General features: G+C 30.6%; 1 protein-coding gene across 3 annotated transcripts in view; it reads right to left on the reverse strand.

Moving 5' to 3' along the window:
• Positions 1–21787, reverse strand: part of LOC106683076 (protein apterous) — a 170965-nt gene that overhangs the window by 111483 nt on the left and 37695 nt on the right. For 2 of the 3 annotated variants that reach the window (XM_014424301.3, XM_014424302.3), the window contains one exon: positions 10239–10597. In XM_014424301.3, coding sequence (XP_014279787.1) covers positions 10239–10597 — 359 coding nt within the window. The remainder of the gene's footprint in view (positions 1–10238; positions 10598–21787) is intronic. The other variant, XM_014424303.3, reaches the window with a different exon arrangement.

The following is a 21787-nucleotide window of genomic DNA, read 5'->3' on the forward strand; positions in this document are numbered from 1 at the left end:
GCCATTATAAATGTACGCAACTTAAAGACGATCCATTGTCTTTTTTTTTTGGCCTAGTCTCTCATTGGAGTCCTATGCTACCTAACCACTGTAGGAAATCAAGTTTTTCATTTTGTGGGACCGCCACTGAATGGAAAAGTCAACGCACCAGGCCGGATTCGAACCGGCGCCGCCAGCAATCTCAGATTAGTAAGCCTGATTAACTGAGCTACGGGCGGCCCTCCCAATTCATTGTCTTACTACAATTAATACACAATATTTCTATTATGTACAGCTCCTTGTTTTTATTAGTATGTAATGCATAAGTAGTATCTTCTTGGTTTGATACACTATTTAAAAATTATGGGCCATGAAAAAAACACTGAAAAAAAAATCAACAATTCTTCTGTGTAAAATATTGTTCTGAGCTCAGACCATATCATATCTGAATTATTGAATCACAATTTCAATTCTAAATTATTGATATTAAGGGTTTTCAATTTTTTAACTTGTAAACTGTTTTTTTTAGATTTTGAATCAACGTTGATAATTGGATTTAGTTTTAAAACTAAGGGTTCGCTCCTTCTAATCATTTTGCTGAAATTATTTTATGAAGAATACAGGACTTAAAAAAATATAATAATAAATGCATAATTCACTTTGAAATATTCTGAGTTTAATAATTTGTTCAGAAAGCGCAACCGGATTTTACCATTATTTACATTAAATTAACGCAACGTTTGGTACTCACCAATTACTTCATTCGAAATTCAGATAAAGTATTTCCAGCTCCACCAATTATATCGGCAATACTGATCAGGACGACACGATAATGAAGCTTGAATTACGTTGGCCGTTCGAATCATTTATTTTTGTTTTGTTTTTTGGACTGACATTATTGGAAACATTGTCGATAAATCATATAACATTTCGGCAATCTGGTTTAATGACAGCTACATCACATCACATTCGTAATGATTAGGTATAAAAACGGGGTATTGTTTCAGAAAAAAAAATATTAATACGGAAAATTTAAATGTGATAGAGAATCTTTATGAGAAATTATAATTGAAAAAATGTCATTTTCGAAAATTTGTTGCATTTCAAAATTCTTTTTAGAATTCAATTTTTTATTTATTGATATGTATTACAATCTGTCAAAACGTTGTTGGGTAATATGTAATTTTGATGGCTGATCACATTCATACTAAAATAAGAATAAAAATAAATAAATAAATGAAAAAAACAGTAAAAATAAATAAATTAAATTTCTCTCTAAATATATACTAACAGAAGGATAAAGAAAATAAATATGATCAAACTCAAAGTATTAAGAAACATATTAAATTTCTGGAAGGAAAAACATCATTAATTCTTTGAAGATTAACTCTTCCTTAATATTCAAGTTAGAAGCCCAAGTAGCATATTTAATCCAACAAACAAAATAATTATATTATTAAATATTGTGTTTTTATTTATCTTAAAAATATTTTCAGAACGTAATCTTACTAAATGTACTGGCTGTATTAGTTTTGTCGGCCGATCAAGAAAAAAATCTTGACCAGACGTCTAGAAAAGTGTAAAAATATTTATATTGCTGTGGGATTTACAAAAATATTTCTTAGGAATGCTTAGATATGCTCCATTGAACAAAAGTTTGATAAAAATTGAATATTTAATAATATTAAGCTATATTTACTATATTATCGTTAAAATTTAGTAGGTGAGCTTGCATATTTTCTACACTTCATAATAAAGAAAAGAAACAAAAAAATTAGTCAAGTCCATTTCCAAATTTTTTACTTTTTTATTCATTTAATTAAAAGATGAGGTACAAGATTATCACGGAAGATAAAAGTATTTTTTCCCAAAACTTTTAATTAGCACATAGCTTATCGGAGTTCAGAAGAATTTCATTTGTCTTGAAATACTCTATTTAAAAAAAATTAGCTGAAACTAAAAATTTTGAATTTTACAGGTTAGTTTAGGAATGCACCTCAATTATTTACAAACGGATTGTATCTGAACCGTTATATTCTAATAATCTTTAGATGCTGAAACCCTCTACCCCCCCCCCAAAAAAAAACACAATCTTTTCGTTCCCGATGCGAATAAAATAGAATGAAAGAAAAAAATAATGGAAAATGTAAGAGGAAAATGTATGTACCTTCGCACACATTCAGTAATTCTTTATTTTTATTGAATTAAAAAGTTTTAAAATAGTACTTTCAACGGCATCTCGGATAAAAATAATTTAAAAATCAATTAATGATCCGCTTCTGGAATGCCTATCTGTGATTTATAACCTCAACGATAGGCACCTTATCTGCAAGCGAAGTGTGGAAGCTAAATTAAAGTTCAACACATAAATCTAAAGATTACACGTAAATTGATGCTAACGTGAGGATAGGGCCCGTCCAATGGGTATTAATGTCGAATTAACTCGAATATAAAAAACAAATTTTACTAATTTATGTGAAAATGGCTTTCCAAGTGAGACGTTAGATAAGAGTGACGGGAGCAGCCGATGCCACCTAACAGACTAGCTCAGTATTTTTTTTATTTTTTTTTTCATTTTATGCATTTATGCATACAACTGGTTCCCGAGGTTGGAGCTATGATACAGAATGGCCACCTAATGAGGTTCCGAGTCATTACAATCTATGTATTTCTAAAGGAATCTTTCAACAAATTACCTTTCAAGACATAAACGAAGAGTTAGGATGAAGTTAAGAGAGTCAACTTGGAAAGATGGAAGACCGGCCCAGCATTGATGATAATGTAGATATTATTGTAATGTATGCATCCTTACCAAGAATTCGATTATGTCTTGTCATAATACAAATTATTTCCGCTCATTAATGTTGAGTTAGATAAGGAAATAAACCGTTGACCTAAACAAAAACATTTGTATTAATCCCGCGGCTGAACATTCTACGAAATGGACACAGCTTGCACGTGTATTTAATTCATGTTCTTTGTTGCATACTGCAATGTATCAAATTAATTGCTATCAAGCTGCTAGGTGTCACGGAAGACTACTTTGTTTAATTTGTCAAAGTTTTAATATCGGCTTTCTAAAACTATGCTTTTATTATATTTTCTTCCGGGTCAAAGATAGTAGGATGAAACTTCTAATTAAGATGTGTATACCCCGCAAGCAAGTTTGTAAATGGGGATTTTTCTGGAATTTTTTTTTAGAGAGCTACGATTTATGATAATTTTATTCTATCTTCTTCCAATTACGATAGATAGTAGAATTAATGAGCTTCTTAATTTTTGTTCAATGTAATATACCTAAGTACAAAGCACTATGGAGACATCCTAACTAAGGGATCAAATAATAATACTATTTAGTTGTATACAAGATTACTAAAAATATGGTGTGTATTTATGGTTTACAATTGTTATGATAATATTTATGCGATGTATTATATTTCCAAAAACAGATCCAACTACTACCAGTAATAGAATACAAAATTAATTTCATTGTTTCCATTGAATACATAAATAAGATAAAATTAAAAATAATGAAATACTCATTGAACCTCGGATTTTGTATTTCGTTTCGTGAAAATTGATAAGAAATAAGGAATTTGGTTTTTTGAGTCATACATTCTTATGTTAAAATAAGAGCAAAGATATATATGAAACAAAAAGAGTTAGATAAGGAATCTATTAATTAAATGATTAATATAAAAGATTTTCTTTATTCCGAAACCGACTTTAGCTAAACATATACAATTTTATAATGAACATGAACATTATTTTGTCTTCAGTAAAATTAATATTAACATGAAATCGAGTCGGAATTCCAGAAGTTTTTCCCTTAAAAGAAGGGAACGATGAACCAAAAAATTATAAAAAATGAGAAAAAATTACTAATAGAAAAGATATAATTTTTAGTTTAATTATTACGGTAGTTTAATTTATAAAAGAAGAACATAGGCTAAACTTGATAACTAGGCGATAGATAGGCTAGCTGTGTCAAAATGTTTCCTTTGCTTTGTATAATTTTCATTTTTTTGTATAATAATTTAATTTTTTTGTATAAGTTTCGGTTTCGGGGATGATTTTAATCTGAATTTAAACTAGCTTGATCCCTGAAATTTTCATCTCAGAAAGAAAGAAACGTTATGTATGTTTCAGCACATAATTCAAATCGACTTGTACCTCCCACTTCAAAGCATAGACATGTGATTGTTAAAGCCTAATACTTACAGTTAGTTTTATGTAATGGGTCGCATACGCTTCCAAAGCGGAACTGACAAGTAATAATAATTTTAACAAATCATGAAGGACATCAAGATTCTTAATCCTCAAGAAAGAACAAACGGTTATTTTCTCCTTTTTTTCCCCTCTCAGATTTCCTATCATTATCTTTTTCTTTCATAACCTTGTCATGATATCCTAGCTGGTCACCATGCATAAAACATATTTTGTTATGATTGATTCAATAGATCTCAATGAGGTCAGAGAGATAAAGCTGGTATAGAGGAAATAGACAAGCATAAGGCAGAGCATTAATGACAGAGAAGCATAAATAAGAAAGATATTCTATATCAATACTAAAAAAAAATATTAATTAAAAAATTATGATATTCAGTCGTAAAAAATGGTAACTACAAAAAATGAAAAAAATTACAATGTTAAATTATTTGTTAATTATGTTATACTTTCAACCAGCAGTCACTTTCCTTAAATTAGGAACGGCATTATTCTCTTATTAAACGAATTTCCAATTCAATATGATTCTTTCAATTATTCATGTAATAAGCCTTAAAAAATCCGGTGAAACTAGAAACTTCAATTCATAACAAAATTCAATACCGCACCAGAACGCCCCAATAGCAGAAATTATTTTCTTTTTTTTTTAACCAATTACAAATGACCATTTTTCTCAAATTATAACAGACTGATTGTATATATTCATTGCTAGATATGGAGATAATTAATTAATAGTCGTCTGAGAGACCTGTCATACTCCATCAAGACATATCGGAAATACTTAAAAGATTGGAACTTGATTGGAGCCATAGTACAACATAGTATAATTATGTCAATTTTAAAGGCAAAACAACTTCACAAAATTTAATTAACAGAATGCTCAACGTTTCAATTTTGTTCTGAATCAATATGGAAGCTCTTAATATGTTATGCACCAAAATTTTTGATAGAAGATATATTATTATAATTTTATAAGTAATTAGTTATTATATTGATAATTTTATATATACATTACTTTTTTCAATATATATATTTATTACTTTTATCTACTACTTTTTATACTTGTTATTTTTATATTTATTACCCTTAATTTTTATGTTGATTTATAACCTGTTATATTTATTGTTTATATATTTATTACATTTTTTAAAGATTTGAATGAAATATATTGTGCATGACCACGTAAGATTTTTTATGTATATATATTTTTAAGATTTATAATACTGAGAGAGAATTAGATGATACGCAAGATACAATGGTAAATAATAGAAAACAAAATTATATTATTAAAAAAATAAAAAAGTAGAAAAGATGAAAAAATAATTAAAATATAAAAAAAAGATAAAAAACTGAAACAAAAAAAAAATTATGTATTATTACTATCTATTTTAATATTTACTGACTATGCCTATGTTATATAAGAATATGATCCAATTAGCCATAGTATTCTGTGTATATAGCAACCTAATGCAGTTTGACGCAGTGGCAATGTTTCTAGCTGTATCTCTCAGGATATTATTGTCATAAGTGACGGTAGATGATTATTAAGGATAGCCGTGAAGCGAAGACGGTAAACAAACGGTGTGTAGATACGAAGGTAGCGTGTTGGATAAATGTGAGCAATTAAGAGGGTGGAAGAGAAGCTAATGAAGGGTCGAGCTAGTGTGGTCCGGCAGCTGGGCATTTGCATCTTGCGTGAGAACTAGCTATCTAATTGTCCTCACCACTGGTTCCGTCAATGTTTGCCTCTTTCATCTTTCCAGGAAGATGTGTGTAAGGCACAGCTATTTTTCTACAAGCTACTCATGTTTTGAAAATATAGTAATTTGTGAAAGTCAGGTGTAGAAGATCCCAGTTTAACCGGAATAAATTGGCCAGGGTTATTTTGGATAACAAATAATGATACGAGTAAATAATGATGAGTAAATAAAAACGTTTTGGAACTAATGGTTTTTAATAAAATAATGTGCAAAAAAATATATAAAAATACTAAATCAAACTATGCCTTTATATTTTAATATGTTTAAAATCAATAAGAAATTTTTATTTTGCGCCTGTGAGTAACTTTTTTTCTGGTGGCATTCTTAGCCACTGTTTTGTCTGTAATTCATTAGCAAGAGTAGTCTCATCAGACTGTTATATGAATAGCAATAAAATTGTATAAATCATAAGTTTGTGTGAATTTCAGTAAAAAATTCGTCCAATCCGGAGGACCAATTTATGATTTTCGCATCATAAGTTGTTATTAGCAAAGTTTTTCTTTGGGTCTCGACTTTTTCATCTCTCTTTCACCAGTTTTATGTATTAAAAAAACGATAGTAAATTAATGTAATTTTAACTGCTATAAATTACTGAGATGATTAAAAAAATAAACTTGAAAATTTTATCAATATCAGCCTAATACTACATTTTTTTAAAAAACTTCTTTATTTGAAAAATAAAAAAAATACTGTTAATGTGAAGTTGCAGTAAAAGAAAATGTACTAAGGCATATTTAAATTTTAAAAATAACTTATAAAAAAACTAAATAATAAAAAATCGAATATTTAATTTTAAATAACATCATTCACCACTGATAAGACGCCGAATAAGCTAATCTAGATTGAGGTTTCTTGAAGAGACGTCCTTCTCAAATATCTCGCTAACTGGAGCGGCAAAAACAAAAAAGCGGAAAAAAACCGAGTCGAAAAACAATCCTATCAATGGATTCAGACAGATAATATCTTTTAGAGATTTATAGAAACTGAATTAATGTTGCTATTTACTAACCGTTAATTCTCGATAAGTCCGGTCCAGCAACTTAGAAAGCTCACACAGCTTCGCGAGTTAGGTGAAGCTAATAAAAAAAACATTAAAATATTTCGCCTGTCAAGACAGCCTAATTCCGTAACCTGAAAAAGTTGTTTTTTTCTTTTTTTGGCAAGGAACTTTTTTGTGTTTTATTTCTGTTAAGACCTAAGAGGATTTTTGAAAGGATTAATAAGTATACGATTGAATAGAGATCCTGTTGAACGAATTTTAAATACTAAGCCAGTTGCATGCGTTTTGTTTTTCCAAATACTATTTCAAAATAATTAATAGTAAAAATAGGATTGCTAAATGAATTTAAACAATAAAGTAGATATAGATTTTTTTTTTTTAAACAAAATCAAATCTCCTCACAGACTTACATTATATATTAATCATAAACACAATTTTAAAAATATTGCAAATTGGTAAGTATTAATATTAGTATAGGTAATAACTTAACTTTAGACCAGGTGTGCTCAACACAAGGAGCGCATGCCACAATGTGGCACGCTGGGGGTTGGTGTTTCGTAATCAGCACGCGGCCGGCCAATAGGGTTTTAAATTTTGTATACCTAGTATTATTATTAAAGAAATATTTATAGACAGAAATGTTGAATCAATTGCTAAATATTTAATTAATTTCAAGAAGAGTTTAACTAGCATTGGAATAATGTTCTATTTCATTTATTCGTAACTTTATTGTATTTGAGAAATATTAAAAACATCTACTGTCTTTCTCACAACTTAAATCTGAAAGTATTTAGTATTTTTTATTGGTTAATGAGAACTTTACTGACAGTCTTTGGTTATTTTGAACCACTGTGAAATAGCCTAGTAGTGTATACTGTCTCAGTTCTATCAATACTTTTGAATATTACGCATTTTGTAATATTTCTTCAAAATTTTAAAGTTTACGAGAAATAAAACTATAAATCTTAAAAATTTACCAAATATTGAGTACACGAAAATTGTATGATTTTACGTTGAAATTGAAATTATGTAATACATACGTTAGAAACATTCTACGACAAAGGCTAGAAGAGGTAAGTAAATGCAAGAATGCAACTAGGGTCATTGACCGGGAAAGCAAATCTAGAAGAACGCTCGGGGTTAGCACCTGTCCCAACATCTTACATGACAATGGTCCTTAAGTAAGCCAACGTTCGAATATTCTGGTAAAGACTGAGGAATATTAAAAATAGGATTAATTTATAAATATTTTTCTTATTAACTTTAGCTCAATCAACATTCGTGCAAATGTTATTTGAGGAGAGAGTTACAAATAAAAATGTTGAGGACGAATGAGTGTCTGAAGTGATCTTAAATCTAAAATGAAACCGATTTAAGCAAGCATAGATTCAATCCCAATTCCTCCCAAAGTTACAGCCAATATTTTTTAAGGAATTGTGTCCCAACCCATTAATGAATGGTGACAAAAGCCTTGAATGAATAGCGGTAGAATAATTTAATACTAATCTAGAACCGAAATCTTTGTTATGAAACATTCATCTCATACTCTTAATGTGGGAGCAAATATGAAAGATTTTTCAACATTTATCTACTTTTCTTTTATTGCTATTTATAAAAACAAATGTGAAATTAAATAAAACAATGAAATACCAGACGATGAATAAACTGGTTAAACTGTTATTGCAAATCATTCAACTGTCCGAGTAAATTTTCACCATTAATAAATTACGTAAACATCTAGTGTACTATTTTTACTATATTCTGTGTACAATCAGTATTTAATCGACAAGGAAATTATATTTTTTCTGTATCAATAAATCAAACTGATTAATTAATATCGAAAAGAATTATTTAAAAAAATGGTAATTAGAGAATAATAATAGTAACATAAACCAATTAGTCAGGGATATAAATCACATAAACAATTAGTAAGAGTAATTTAAAATAATTTAACGCCGCCGCAGTTAAATTAAGATTACTAAAAATAGTCATAGCAGATACCCAAGCTAGAATTACCGATTTCACATTTTGTACATCGGATTGCTATACGATTTTTCGATTGTAAACTTGTAGAAAATAACAAATAAATTTTGCATTTTTTATTTAAATTCGAATACTAAAATATTTGCAGAAATAAAAATCTAAATAAGGAATGAAGCTTGCGTGTGTCTCATTACAACATCACATGTGAGCAAGGCGTGATCTATTTCTTATCCGTTATCTCGCCTTCTCGGAATGGAACTAGTTTTTCCATCAGAAAATATTTATTAGACTGTCTCAGACAAAATAAGAAAAAAAAAATTATTGCGTACTTTTCGAATTATTTTACGACTGGTTGTCGCCTCTGAGAAATTGTAGATTTGCCCCTCGTCAGTCAATGTACACGGGAAACTAATTCGCATTCCTGATTTTATTGAAAACATTAGCATCTAATTAATCAGTTTATTCCAACATAAAAGCATAACCTGAAAAGTGAATTCGTTGTAGACAGGTCGTATTTTTAAAAGCGCTTAAAAAAATAAATAAATAAAATAAAATAAAAAAAAAATAAAATATTGATATTTCATCCCTGAACTCAAACACCAAACAATGAACAAGTCGATGATGTTATGAGTAATAGGGAAAATTTTAAGCTTACTACTTAATCATTTCTTAATGTCAGAAGTTTCGACCATTTCCTGTAGTCTACCTCTGAGCTCCAACGAATAGACTTAGACCAGCGTTCTTTACCCTTAGTACTTTTACTCAACTACTCTGCCTTTTTATGTTTTCTACTATACCACTTTTTTGTAATAATTTTTCTTATCATATTCTATTTTTACCACACTCCCAGCAATCATTTCTGGTATATAAGTCGCTCTTTCATGTTCCCCAAGATTTACCTCGCGGAGGCCCCTCCCCTCCAGATTTTATAGTAAGTTTCCACAGAACGAGCATCTCAATACATAGATTAGTACTTCACCAAGACATTCAAATATCCATAGTAGAAAAAGGTTTTATTCATTTTGAATTATGTTTTTCTTCAATAATGCATTTTATTAATTCATGTCCATTTTATGTTTTAGAGAGATAAGAAAGGGGAAAAAAAAAACCAAGATTTGTTTTATTGTATTCAATAAAAACAAATTTCGTTACTAATATTAGTAACTCATTGTCTAAAAGAAGTAAAATTGAAATAAGTCAATATTCTTTCAGTTGATTACCTTCATCTCTATCATAAAAAAAATAATTAGTACAAATAAAATATTTAATACAAATAAAATAAGACTCACCTGTAGTAATCCTTCTTACAGAATATCCTGCCGTCCCTTGCGAAGCATGTGACTTCACCGTCGAGGGGAACCCTGCACTGAGAGCATTGGAGACAAGAGGCGTGCCACCTGAGATCGACGGCGTAGAGGTAGAAGCGATCGGTGATCCTATGGTTGCAACCGGCACAGACCACCTCCTCCTTGCGGGGCTCCGGGCTGCAGTCCCGGCACGGGGTGAATTCGGACTTGCAGCAGCCCGAACTTACAGAGGAGCTGCTGCAGCCGCTTCCGGAGTCCGAGGACTCCTGACAGGGCAGGTTCGGAGAGAGGTCCCGGGAGGGGTCGTACGCGGCTGCTAGCATCTGGTGACGCTCCTGCTGCTGTAAACAACAAAACGCATCAGAGATAATTCAAGGCATGACAGTATTATATATATGTGTGTGTGTGATTAGAAAAACATTAATAAACGTTTTGGAGTTTTTTTTTCATTCATTAAAGGTTTTAACTTTACTATTCACAACGTAGGTACCTGTATTAGTGACATATATGCAGAACATTATACTCTTATGACCAAATAAGGTTTCCTTAGAAGGGGATTAACATTACAACTTCACCTAGCAAGGATTCAATTTTGGTCGATGAATTCAAGGTTAAGGCAACGAGTGTGATATTCATCTTTACGATGTGTAGCTGAACTTTATAGCCGTCATCGTATTTGTTAGAGCCACCTATAACTTTCACATCGCTCATCTAACAAGTTACTGAATTCCTTTTATTTTTCTTATATAACAACGGTATAAGCTCTGTTATCATTTAAGTCTCTGTTCGAGTACGTCCATTATTTAAGAACAGATCTGAATTGATTTCTATAGTTATAAAGTATTAAATGTATGTGTAATAAGCCTCTCAGTTAGACCTTTAAAAACAATATGATCCAACCGAATTTGTTTTTATCTAATTAAAAAAAAAACATTAATTTCATATCTAAAACGGACTTATGAGTGCCAAAGAATTATACTTTCCAAGAGTACAATCGAATTGAAGAAGGGGTTCAGACCAAGTGTAATCAATTTCGTTTTTATTAACTAATGAGAGTATTTGTTGTTCGATTTTTTCCAGGAAGTTTTTGCAATACATCTCCCCTTTCACAAAAGTCGCAGCGAGTCACAACCTCCCACCATCTTCTACTTGTGACTTCTCTTTACAAAGGTCCTACTGAGGCAGGTTTCCTTAGATGGAGAACATGGAGAACATTCTGGACCACGTGCCAGAGGGTATGACCAACAGTCACCAGACCACGAGAAATTCACACCATGTAACAATCGTTTTTGGTGATTAAGGTTGAATTAGGTCGACAGAGATTGAGTTTTTTCATTCATTACAGCAGTATTTATTAATTATTTAACACGGTTTGTGGTGTTACACACTCTTATGGTATAAGGATTGATGCTATTGCGCAACTAGCACATTCTAGTATTATCTGAGACAAGCTCGTAAAAAACTGGATTTAACAAACAAGGAATGTTTGAACCAAACATTGGATCAAAACAGTTTTTAAAATTCAGTTTCAGTTTTTTTCAATTTACACATAGCGATCTTCTAATACCCCTGAAGTCACCCACTTGCAAGATTTGTGACGATATTCCACGACGAACGAGAATGCCAAATATTCAAAAAGCTGAGAGAAAAATGGAAGTCTCTAATGAGTTCAGACTATTATTATAGAGTTTAAATTATTCATAGACGCCAATGTACCCTTGCAGAGGCAAATATCAAATAAAAAAAGAAAAGAAATGAAAGTTGAAAAAGGATTACGATTCCTAGCTTTGGGGAATACCACCAACCAAGGTCAGATTCTCTAATTATTTGGATTTGGTCGTAACGTATTCATACATCGACTAACAATCGTTATCATTTACAAATTATTCATTATAACCTTTTGTATAATAATCATTTAAAGCACAAGTTGTATCGTTCCAAAATCAATATTTTATAAATTAAATATGTTGTCTGGAAAAGGTTTTCATAATTTATAGTTCAGTGGGAGTTCAGCAATGAGAGAATGAGTCCGTTTAAATTGTTGACGAAAAATTAAAAAAAAAAAATCATCTCGGGAAAACCTGAAACAATTTGTGAACAATGGAATGATCACCATATTCCGTCGGCCACGGTTAAGAAATTGCAATGACTTAATTACGAACAATTATTAAAGCCTAAACAATAAGATAAAGCTATTTTAAAAAATTGTTTGGCATTCTTGAAAATTGTGTTTACTGTTTTTTCTATGTCAGCACCTAAATTAAATATAAAAATAGATAAAATACTATAATATACATTTTCATACTTCACAGAAGAAAAAGATACAGAACTGTTGAGCTCTGATTGATTGGTACAAATCAAAGATTTTTTATGTCAAGGTATCAGATTTTAAGATTTTGAAAGGATATTGCGTTTCTGTAAGGGCCTTCTTAGGCAACGCACGCTCAACGTCGCCGCTCGAACCGGCAGCGCAGTTGGGACGTTATCTCGTCTCCCCACAGCGAACTGCCCAGTCACGTGCATAACCGGATAACGATCTAAAACCTCTCACTGAAAAAAAGAAGATGGCTGTCCCCATTGATATGAGAGAATTTTCCTTTGATTTATTTTATTAGACCTATTAGTTTACAAAAGCAGTTTTCGTTCACGAAGCTCTCACTATGCTAATGGAATCAATAACCCCGAGGCATGAAATATCATCACTTCTTTTTTTATCAGTGCTAACAGAGCGGGAAATCAATTGTAGGACTAATTCATCAAGCGGAGGAGTGATGAGCTGATGATGAATTAATATGGAAGGAGGTGGCAGAGAGGAAGAGATGGTTCCAGTTAACATTCCATCCAGAGGAACCAGAACAGGTGGGCTTTATCTTCCGAAGATCGGAGTTTGACGGTCAGGTAGTGGCGCAGTCTGCTACGTAACACCTCTCTTTTATTTTTCGTCCATTTACATAGTCACCGAGGAGTACATTTCTGATCCGATTTCGGTATCTATGATACTCTATAAACCGAAAAGGTGCATAAAGGATCTACAAGAACTTTCCAGTTGTCCGCCTCTAATTCTTCACCCTTTATCAGAATTCAATTGTACTAAAACACACCATTACCAATGTATCAAGGTATCTTAAAATCCGGTTGCTGAGTAAAATCATCTACTTTAGCGTGATAAGACAAGTTTTTATGAGTGCATTCAAAAAGATAATAAGCAACAAATAGTTTACTATACAGTTTATTTCAAGTTTTCCGCCTCTTTTGGATTACCAGTTATATTAAGGGACTATAGGAAAACTATAATAAATATAGTTTAAATAGCTATATAACATGGCTGTATGTTTCAGTAATCGGTATTGAAAACACAGTATTGCCCCATGCACATGGAGTACCGTTTCTAGGTTATACTAATAGAAAATGTATTCCGAGTGTTGCGGGTACTCATAGAAAAGTCTACTTTAATTTTACAATGACTTGAAAAATCAGGAGCTTAGGTGGGGGGATAAATAAATTAAAATCTATTATACTAAGAGAGATGGAGTAGATGAGGAAGAAAGAGAGCAAGATAGTGATTAAAACCATCCACTGCATGACTCCACTCTGCTAGTAGAAGCTTGTAAAAGCAATAACAAAGGAAATTAGTTGATTAAGCAATCTTTTATATTAATCTGTAGTTTTGATCTCTTCTTATATATACTCCGTTCTTATTCCTTGGCCTGTGAACAATTTTTCAACGGTTTGTATTTGATCTGTTCCTCAAACATTATCTCCCAGACTAAACCCTAACTATTTCTACACATGAAAAGTTTTTTTTGATTACTGGAAAATACATTTGCTGTGAATGAACATCAAATATTTATAAATAAATTCTCATAGTTAACATGTTGATTAAGATAATCATGAACATTATTAAAAAATATATTTTAGTTTCATTAAAATAGTTTTCAATCTAATAGTACATGTCATAGAGGAAAAAAATATGTTTTGAAGAAAAATACAGTTATGCATTATACTCCGGATACCAATACATCAGTTTTGAGTTTATACTACTTATCTCACTTTCATTGTTCCTGAAAGTTTTCGTTTTTATTTTACCATCAAGGCACTGGGGGTTAAAAAAGGTTTTAAAACGTGTTTGATGAACAGTTTTAATATAGAATTTTTAAAATTAATATTTTTTATCAAAATTCAATTCCTCTGTACCCAGAACTACAACGCTTAAATTAAGTAATATTTCAAAATGTTTTATGAAAACCTTAAAAGGTGAACCTATTAACCTATGTAAATGTAGTTAATTAGAAGCCAAAGATAGAAGAAAAAATATATTGATCATATTTTGAAGCAAGCATCCCGTATAGCTGAATTACAGCTTTAAAATATTAAATGAGTACCTAAAACGATATTTTGAGTTACTGGTTAGAAAAAAACTAGCATGGTTTTGCAAATTCAATCAAACCAATATAATTATTTCGTGAGTTATTATGTTAAAGATAAAATAATGACAAACGATAATGATCAAAAGAAAAAAAGAAAGTGATAATTTTCATGTGTCGTGATAATAATTATTTCGAATAGAAAAACTCCATGAAAAAACAGTTGAAATTATCTTGGTCATTGACAGCGCAGATGTTATAGGAATGCAGTTGGACTACGCAGCCTCTGCAGATTTATTAATATAAACATCGATTACGATGTAAAAAAACAAAATAAAAAAAAACAGATTTTTTTTCATCAGCTTTAATCTCATAATTAGTATAATTTCTCATTTCGAAAATTATTATTCTCCTGGTTTTCAAGATTTGATCGAAAAAAGTGATTTATACATTTCAATTCGAGAATGTTAATTCAGTCCTAGAACATTTAATTATTTTATTTTAATTGTGAACAAAATAATTAGAATATGACACTAGAAATTGTATTCTCCAATGAACTATCTATTCTTGTAAGATATTTGTACAATATAGTTTGAGAAATTAATTCTTTTTCAGATCTGTTACATTTTTCATATTTTTTATCCTACATTTGCCTTGATTCCTTTTATATTTGTTTATCCTTTGTGTATATAACCTTACTTGATCCTTATGTAATAAGGTAAGATAAATTAATCTAAATTTCTTTTATATAATTTATATTAAGTGAATTATTTAAGAAATGTGTGTAATAGTTCACATAACAACACCTCATTGATATTTTTTTTATGTTTTAATTTTCTGAGCTATACAAGCATAGAAGGTCCAATAATTAGTTTCATTTTGCTCATCATCTCAGTTGTTACAAGTTATATTAATGATCTTTAAAAAAAAAAATCTTACTAATGTCTCACTTTAGTTTATCTGAACCGCCTTTCATGAAACTTTGATATGTTGAGGATATGTTTTATTGAATTATTTTTACAATACTATCGAAAAATACAATTTTTTTGTGCGGGAGTACGTTCCACAACTAGTTTAGATGAATTCTTTCAAACTGATATTACCAGTAATTACTAAAATCATTTCTTCAGATTCAACATAAAAATCTTTTAAAGTCATATTACATGTTTTGTCATTACGATTTAATAATTTAATAAGTGAAATTATTTTTTTAAATTTTTAAAGTCTTGCAGCAATTTTTTTTTGTTTATTGTTCTCTAAATACACTGATCAACAAGACTAATTGAAAATAAAAAAATAAATTTTAATGATTTTTGTACATATAACTCAAAGTAACATAACCTTGCTTTTACAACAGAATTACTTGAATATAAGTACAGTGATTAAACCCATTAAGTAGGTCTATGAAATGATTAATAAAGATTATTGATTATTGGGGATAACATTACCGAGGAACACTGACTAACTTTTTTAAAGAGGAGATATTTTAAAGAAATCACTGTATTTATCCTGAGGAACCTCCTTTTGTTAACACAATGGAAAATGAATACTCAATGAATACTGTATTAGATACAAAATGAAGATGTTAATGATATTTCGTAAAATAAGAGGACTGGAGACAGCTGAAGTCAGCCATTGCCACATGGACAGTTTTTATGCTACAGGGACACCTGCCTGTCCAGCCTCGTAGAAGACAAGGTGTGAAGTATCTTCCGCAGTTCTTCTTCGGTGAAGATGCGGGCCCTTTCATAAGTCGTACTTAAAAGTTCCTATACTGTAGTTGTCCTATAGTTGCAGCTGAGGCTCATTGTATTCCTTGGGTCCTAGTATGGGTAGCTTTGTTGCAATTGTAATAGAATTACTGAGTAAAAAAAAAAAGAAGGAGAAAGGGTTTGTATTGGGATAACAGATCCATTGTGAAGAACCGCGTCTTTGGATGCCGTACGATCTTCAACCTGACACCTTTTGTATAAAATCAATGATTTTAATTTATTTTTATTTCAAATAAGTATGGTCTCATGAGTATAAAAAAATATATATCGATATAAATATTTAAATATAAAATATATATGTGAGCTGAAAGGACAACAACTGTAAATCTTCGCTAAACAATTTATGATATCTGGCGAATCTGCTTTTTATTTCTTTTCCTGTTTACCTTTACAATAATCTTGTTCTTAGGTCCATAATCGTATTAGTTTCAAAATATTTCCGATTTTCTTTTGAAAAATATTTATATGTGGAAAATAAGTGCAGTTAAAACACGAATAAGGAAGCTCCGGAGTGGTGAACTCAGGCGTCTGGACTGAACACAGAAATAAATCATTTAAGTTGTCCTAGGCGAAAAGCACAAAAAAAAAAAAATCTTCATAAAGCCCCATAATAAAAAATTTAATTTACAGGAATGGACATTGAAGATAGTAATCCTACTGTTTTCCAAACCAGTATGGTTGTTGTATGCCAAGAAATAGTTGTTAGGAAACAAAGTAACTACTTATTTGACTAAAAATGATTTTTATTTTAGGATTTGTAGTATATAATACAAAATTATTTTCAACATTAAAATTTTCTTTTTCTTAAGAGGGGCGATTGCCTGGATCTTCTAATCCCAACCATATAAGCTCTAAAAAGGATTTTTTACGATAAGTTTTATTTAAACATTTATTTTGGATCATATGTAGTTTGCAGCTGATTTATTATATAGCTAGTCCCTAGGCCAAATAAGGAAAACACCCCCACCCCTAGGCAGGAGATGCAATTGAGCGATGCTATAATAGGCCTACTGTGGTTTGCGCGACCTTCCACTAATTGCGTGCCCCAAGTGAGGCTTAATGTCTCCACATTTACTCTCTGTTTACATTCCATACTATTGTTAGCATTTCTCTGTGTTTTATGTGAAATTTTATGTAAGTAATTGACCATAAAACAAAAAAATATATAATGAAGAATAAATCACATTAGACAAGTGGGATACTAGATGACAAAGATAATCAATGCTATTAGTCAATGAGATCATCCAGTCAATAAAATAGAACATATATTTATTTAATACAATACAAAATACATTAAATACAAAAATATTTACTTCACTTTTATTGCTAAAAATATAAATAAAGGAATATTTTATGTATTTATGACTGAACGCAAGTGAATTAGAAGATGGCCCGGGCTGCGAGTAAGTATTCAATAAAAAAATTCTCTATTAAAGACAAAGTAACATTATATTTGAACTATTAATAATTGTTAAGCTAAAGCGACAAAGCTGTGTAAAACATATATGAATATAAAATTTAATTTAATTTTGTTTTCATTTGTCCAATAAAAGTGTTTTTCTTCTTGTACAGCACTAGGTACGATACATATTTATAATAATTTACGGTATGACAATTAATAGATATATAAATTAAATAATGACTATTTAAATGTTTTAACGGAACGTTAACCCCCGTTACGTTACTAATTTAGTGCTAATTAATAACTTATCAGGGCATCATGGAGTGTGGATCCATTAAATTTATTAAAAATTTAAAGGTGGTTTTGATATTTATAAATAAATCTTAAGCTCAGTTTATCACGGAAGCTCACTGAGAAATTTATATTATATAAAGACGCCATTACATAATCGATCAAGAAGGATTAAACAATCGATCTGGACCGAGCTCACCGGAGCCCACAATTCTAGTCGTGGGCGACTTTAACGATCTTTCTGGAACAGTTAGGTAACTGATGAGCCCGGCAGTCCCATCGGAGGCCCCTGTGCTCTATCATAATAGCCGTGGCCGGACTGCAGAACTGGGACCCACCGAGACACGATCGACGGCCGAGATTGGTACAGCGGCCGGGTCAGGACACACGATGGGCGTGAGGTACCGCGGTCACGACAGACTCGAGTCGCCATACTTGAGCCTTCAGTTGGCCGCCCCGGGGACGTCATCCGGCGTTCAGGGATACATTATGTCCCCATTGTAAGGGTGGGCTCAATGCGCCATGGTTTTAAGGAATTTTAGTTTATTCCAGTTTGGGCCATATTCAGCTTGCCAGAAATAACAGCCAAAATTCAAAGCAACTGAACTGCGAAAAATGGATTTAAAGTTAAATAAAGAAATTCACAAATAAAATTATATTTTATTGATTACTTCAACATATAAAAGGGGTTTTTTTAATGCAAATATTTTGGTGTCTCAAGCATATTGGTATACTGAGTTGTTGTACATTTTCATAGTTGGGTGTTTTTGTAGTAAGTTTATAGATGGGATAAGAGGTTCTTTTGTGCAGAATGGAATCCATTATTGCGTGTTCATATTTGTGAGTTAAACGAAAACTTTGTTTATGTCCTCCCTACCGATTTAAAAAGTAGAAATAAAGCCCGAATTCCAGTTCCATTCATCACTAAATACAAGAATTCATTTGTCAAAAATATAATTTGCCGAGTACTTGGGTCACTATAACTTCTTCTTTGTTTCTTTTGTTTTTATCCCTTTATTTTATTTTCTAGGAATAGCTTTTACGGGATTTTTTTCTTCCATAAATTACTATCTGGTACGTTATTATATGTAATTTAAGATTAGTGGTTTATCGTTTGAAAATAAATTCTACAGTACGGCCGTTGTTTAAATACAGTTGTATCCAAAATATCTTTGTCACATGAGAGCAGTTAACGAAATCTGATGAAATTGATTCTAGGTCCAATTTAGCAAATCCACCACATTACTCTCGGTATAGGTGTGCCAAGGAAAATAATTTTACGATTGTATCAGCGAAAAAAAAGTTGACAAAATATGATCAAATCGATGTGAGACCAACTAAGTATTAACCCATACTGTCTTTACAGATTTCATAAAAAAATAATTAATGGCAGTATTATGTCAAGAATCAAGATGAGAAGACAGAAAAACAGAATCAGATTTGTCCCAAAACCTTAATATCCCATTCGTTGCTGATTTGGCCCAAAACAGATATGCGTCTTTTCATTCCAAACTCCTTACCCTTCCTAACCCATTAATTCTTAATCTCTTATCCTTCACAATCCCTGATAATCCTACGAAGCGTCTGAAAAGAAGATGGCCACGGGACCTTCTAATTTAGATTAATGCTTGAAGTTCCACCAATGGGTGGTTCCTTCCCCAGATTTTCAAGTGTAGATGAAACATACAACATATTTACTTATTGTATTTATTATTTGTGCAGTTGTATATTACATTAAATAAATAAATTAAAAAAATTGTCCCTTGACATGTGAAACTTAAAACAATCGTAACACCAATAATATAATTAACCAAAGGAGATCAACAACAAAAATAATTAGGGAGGAAATCTTCATTTTTCGTCCTACTCTTGAATCGAGGATCCCCTACCTTATATTTACTATTACCCATATTAGATTTAATAATATTTAGTAGAGCAGAATTTGAAAAAAAAATTAACTTATATCGAGCAGCATTTAAAATTAGCTAAAAATAGGCGGCATCCTATCTCATATGCCTTAAATATAACCAAATTTACTGGGATTTGGTGAAAATTATATTATGTAACTTTTTTATGCTCTATTGGCTTTATAAAATAATGCATTTAGACTTCAAATATTTCTAGTAAAATGCCTACTCATAATTAATAAGAATGAATCAAATTATGAATCTTAACGTTTATATCAACTCATGCTGATAGATAGAAAGCATATTTATGACAGATGTGTCCATGTAATTCAATTCGCAATTCATTTTTGGACGTATTAAGCGAAAAAACATAATTTGAAATATCAGTAACCCAAGAAAAACAGTAATAAATACTTCTCAATATTCAATGAAAGTAAATAATATTCATAAAAAAAAAAGTGTATAATTTATATTTTCAAATAAGGTATTATCTTTTAAAGAATTCGGTACGAATGGAAAATAGCTGAAAATAGTTCTTTTGTTGGTTTCCAAGAAAATTTAGTGAATGGAAACTTGAAGAGTCTTGCCAAGACATACAATGACAGCACTAAGGGACTTAGCAGACATTCTGGAGTCTAGTGACCTTTCAAAGCTGCTACCTGCAACAGACCGTCACCCGTTGCGTTTTCTGTCATGAGCACTTGGTATACCTACTGACCTAAGCTGGTCTAATTTGGGAGGTCATGTCTGGTCCTGCAAAGTGCTAGGGTATGGAATGTGAGCAGCTAACGTCACATTGGAAAGTATAGATTGAAGAAAAATTAACTAACAACAATAACAATTTAAGAATTGTAATACAATTCTTTAGGATTTATCAAATTTCTTACAATTATTCGGCAACTGATCGAAATGCTTACTGAAGATAAAGTTTTTAGATTAAATTTTCATTTAAAATTTGTTAGTAACAGAATTTCGAACAGAAAACGAAGACCTACAAAGTGGGGGGAAACGTTGGTTAACAATAAATGGTTTTCTTTTACTATTTTGATATCTTTATTGACCACCACCCGGACTACCTTCCTCCAATCTACTTCATACGGTCAACTATCTTCTTCCAATAAAATTTTATGTTATGAAATCAATAGTAATTTATCGGAGACATAGACTATACTGTATTTACATTGCACTATAATAAAAAAAAAATTACATGTGTATTAGATGGAATAAAAAAGATTTCTTATATTAAAAGCCTAAAATAGTTTTATGCACATTTAAATCAATGTATCTTCAGTTACCTAAAAAGGTCTAATAATAAATTTGAAATAAGTTTCTTTGTCTACAAATTTTAGCTATCTCCAACAATTAACTTAGAAAATAAAAAATATTGCCTTGCTAAGAACATAAAGATTTTGAGCATTGAACAACTACCCCTTTGACAAAGTTAAACTAATTAATTATACTTATTTTAACTTTAGTTTATCCTAGTACCTGTGGCTTGATAGTAGCTCCGGTAGTAATTTATTAATATTTGAATTAAAGAATTATTTCTACATTATACTATTGAAGAGTTACAAACACAAAGTTGAAATCATGTTATGTAAAATTTAAAAATTACATAACATAAAAAATATTACTTTATGTTATAACACGCAAAAGTGCAACCAAATCAGAACTAATTTTCATAGTAAACTAGTTAATTAAAAAAGAATGTTTATGCTTATTATTTAAATTTACGTTGGAAATTTTTATCTTATAATTTTAATTTAATAATGAGCATTTTAATTGTTACTTCATT

This window comes from Halyomorpha halys, unplaced genomic scaffold, assembly GCF_000696795.3.
Source record: "Halyomorpha halys isolate HHAL.00 unplaced genomic scaffold, Hhal_1.1 Scaffold462.1, whole genome shotgun sequence".
Classification (NCBI taxonomy): domain Eukaryota; kingdom Metazoa; phylum Arthropoda; class Insecta; order Hemiptera; family Pentatomidae; genus Halyomorpha; species Halyomorpha halys.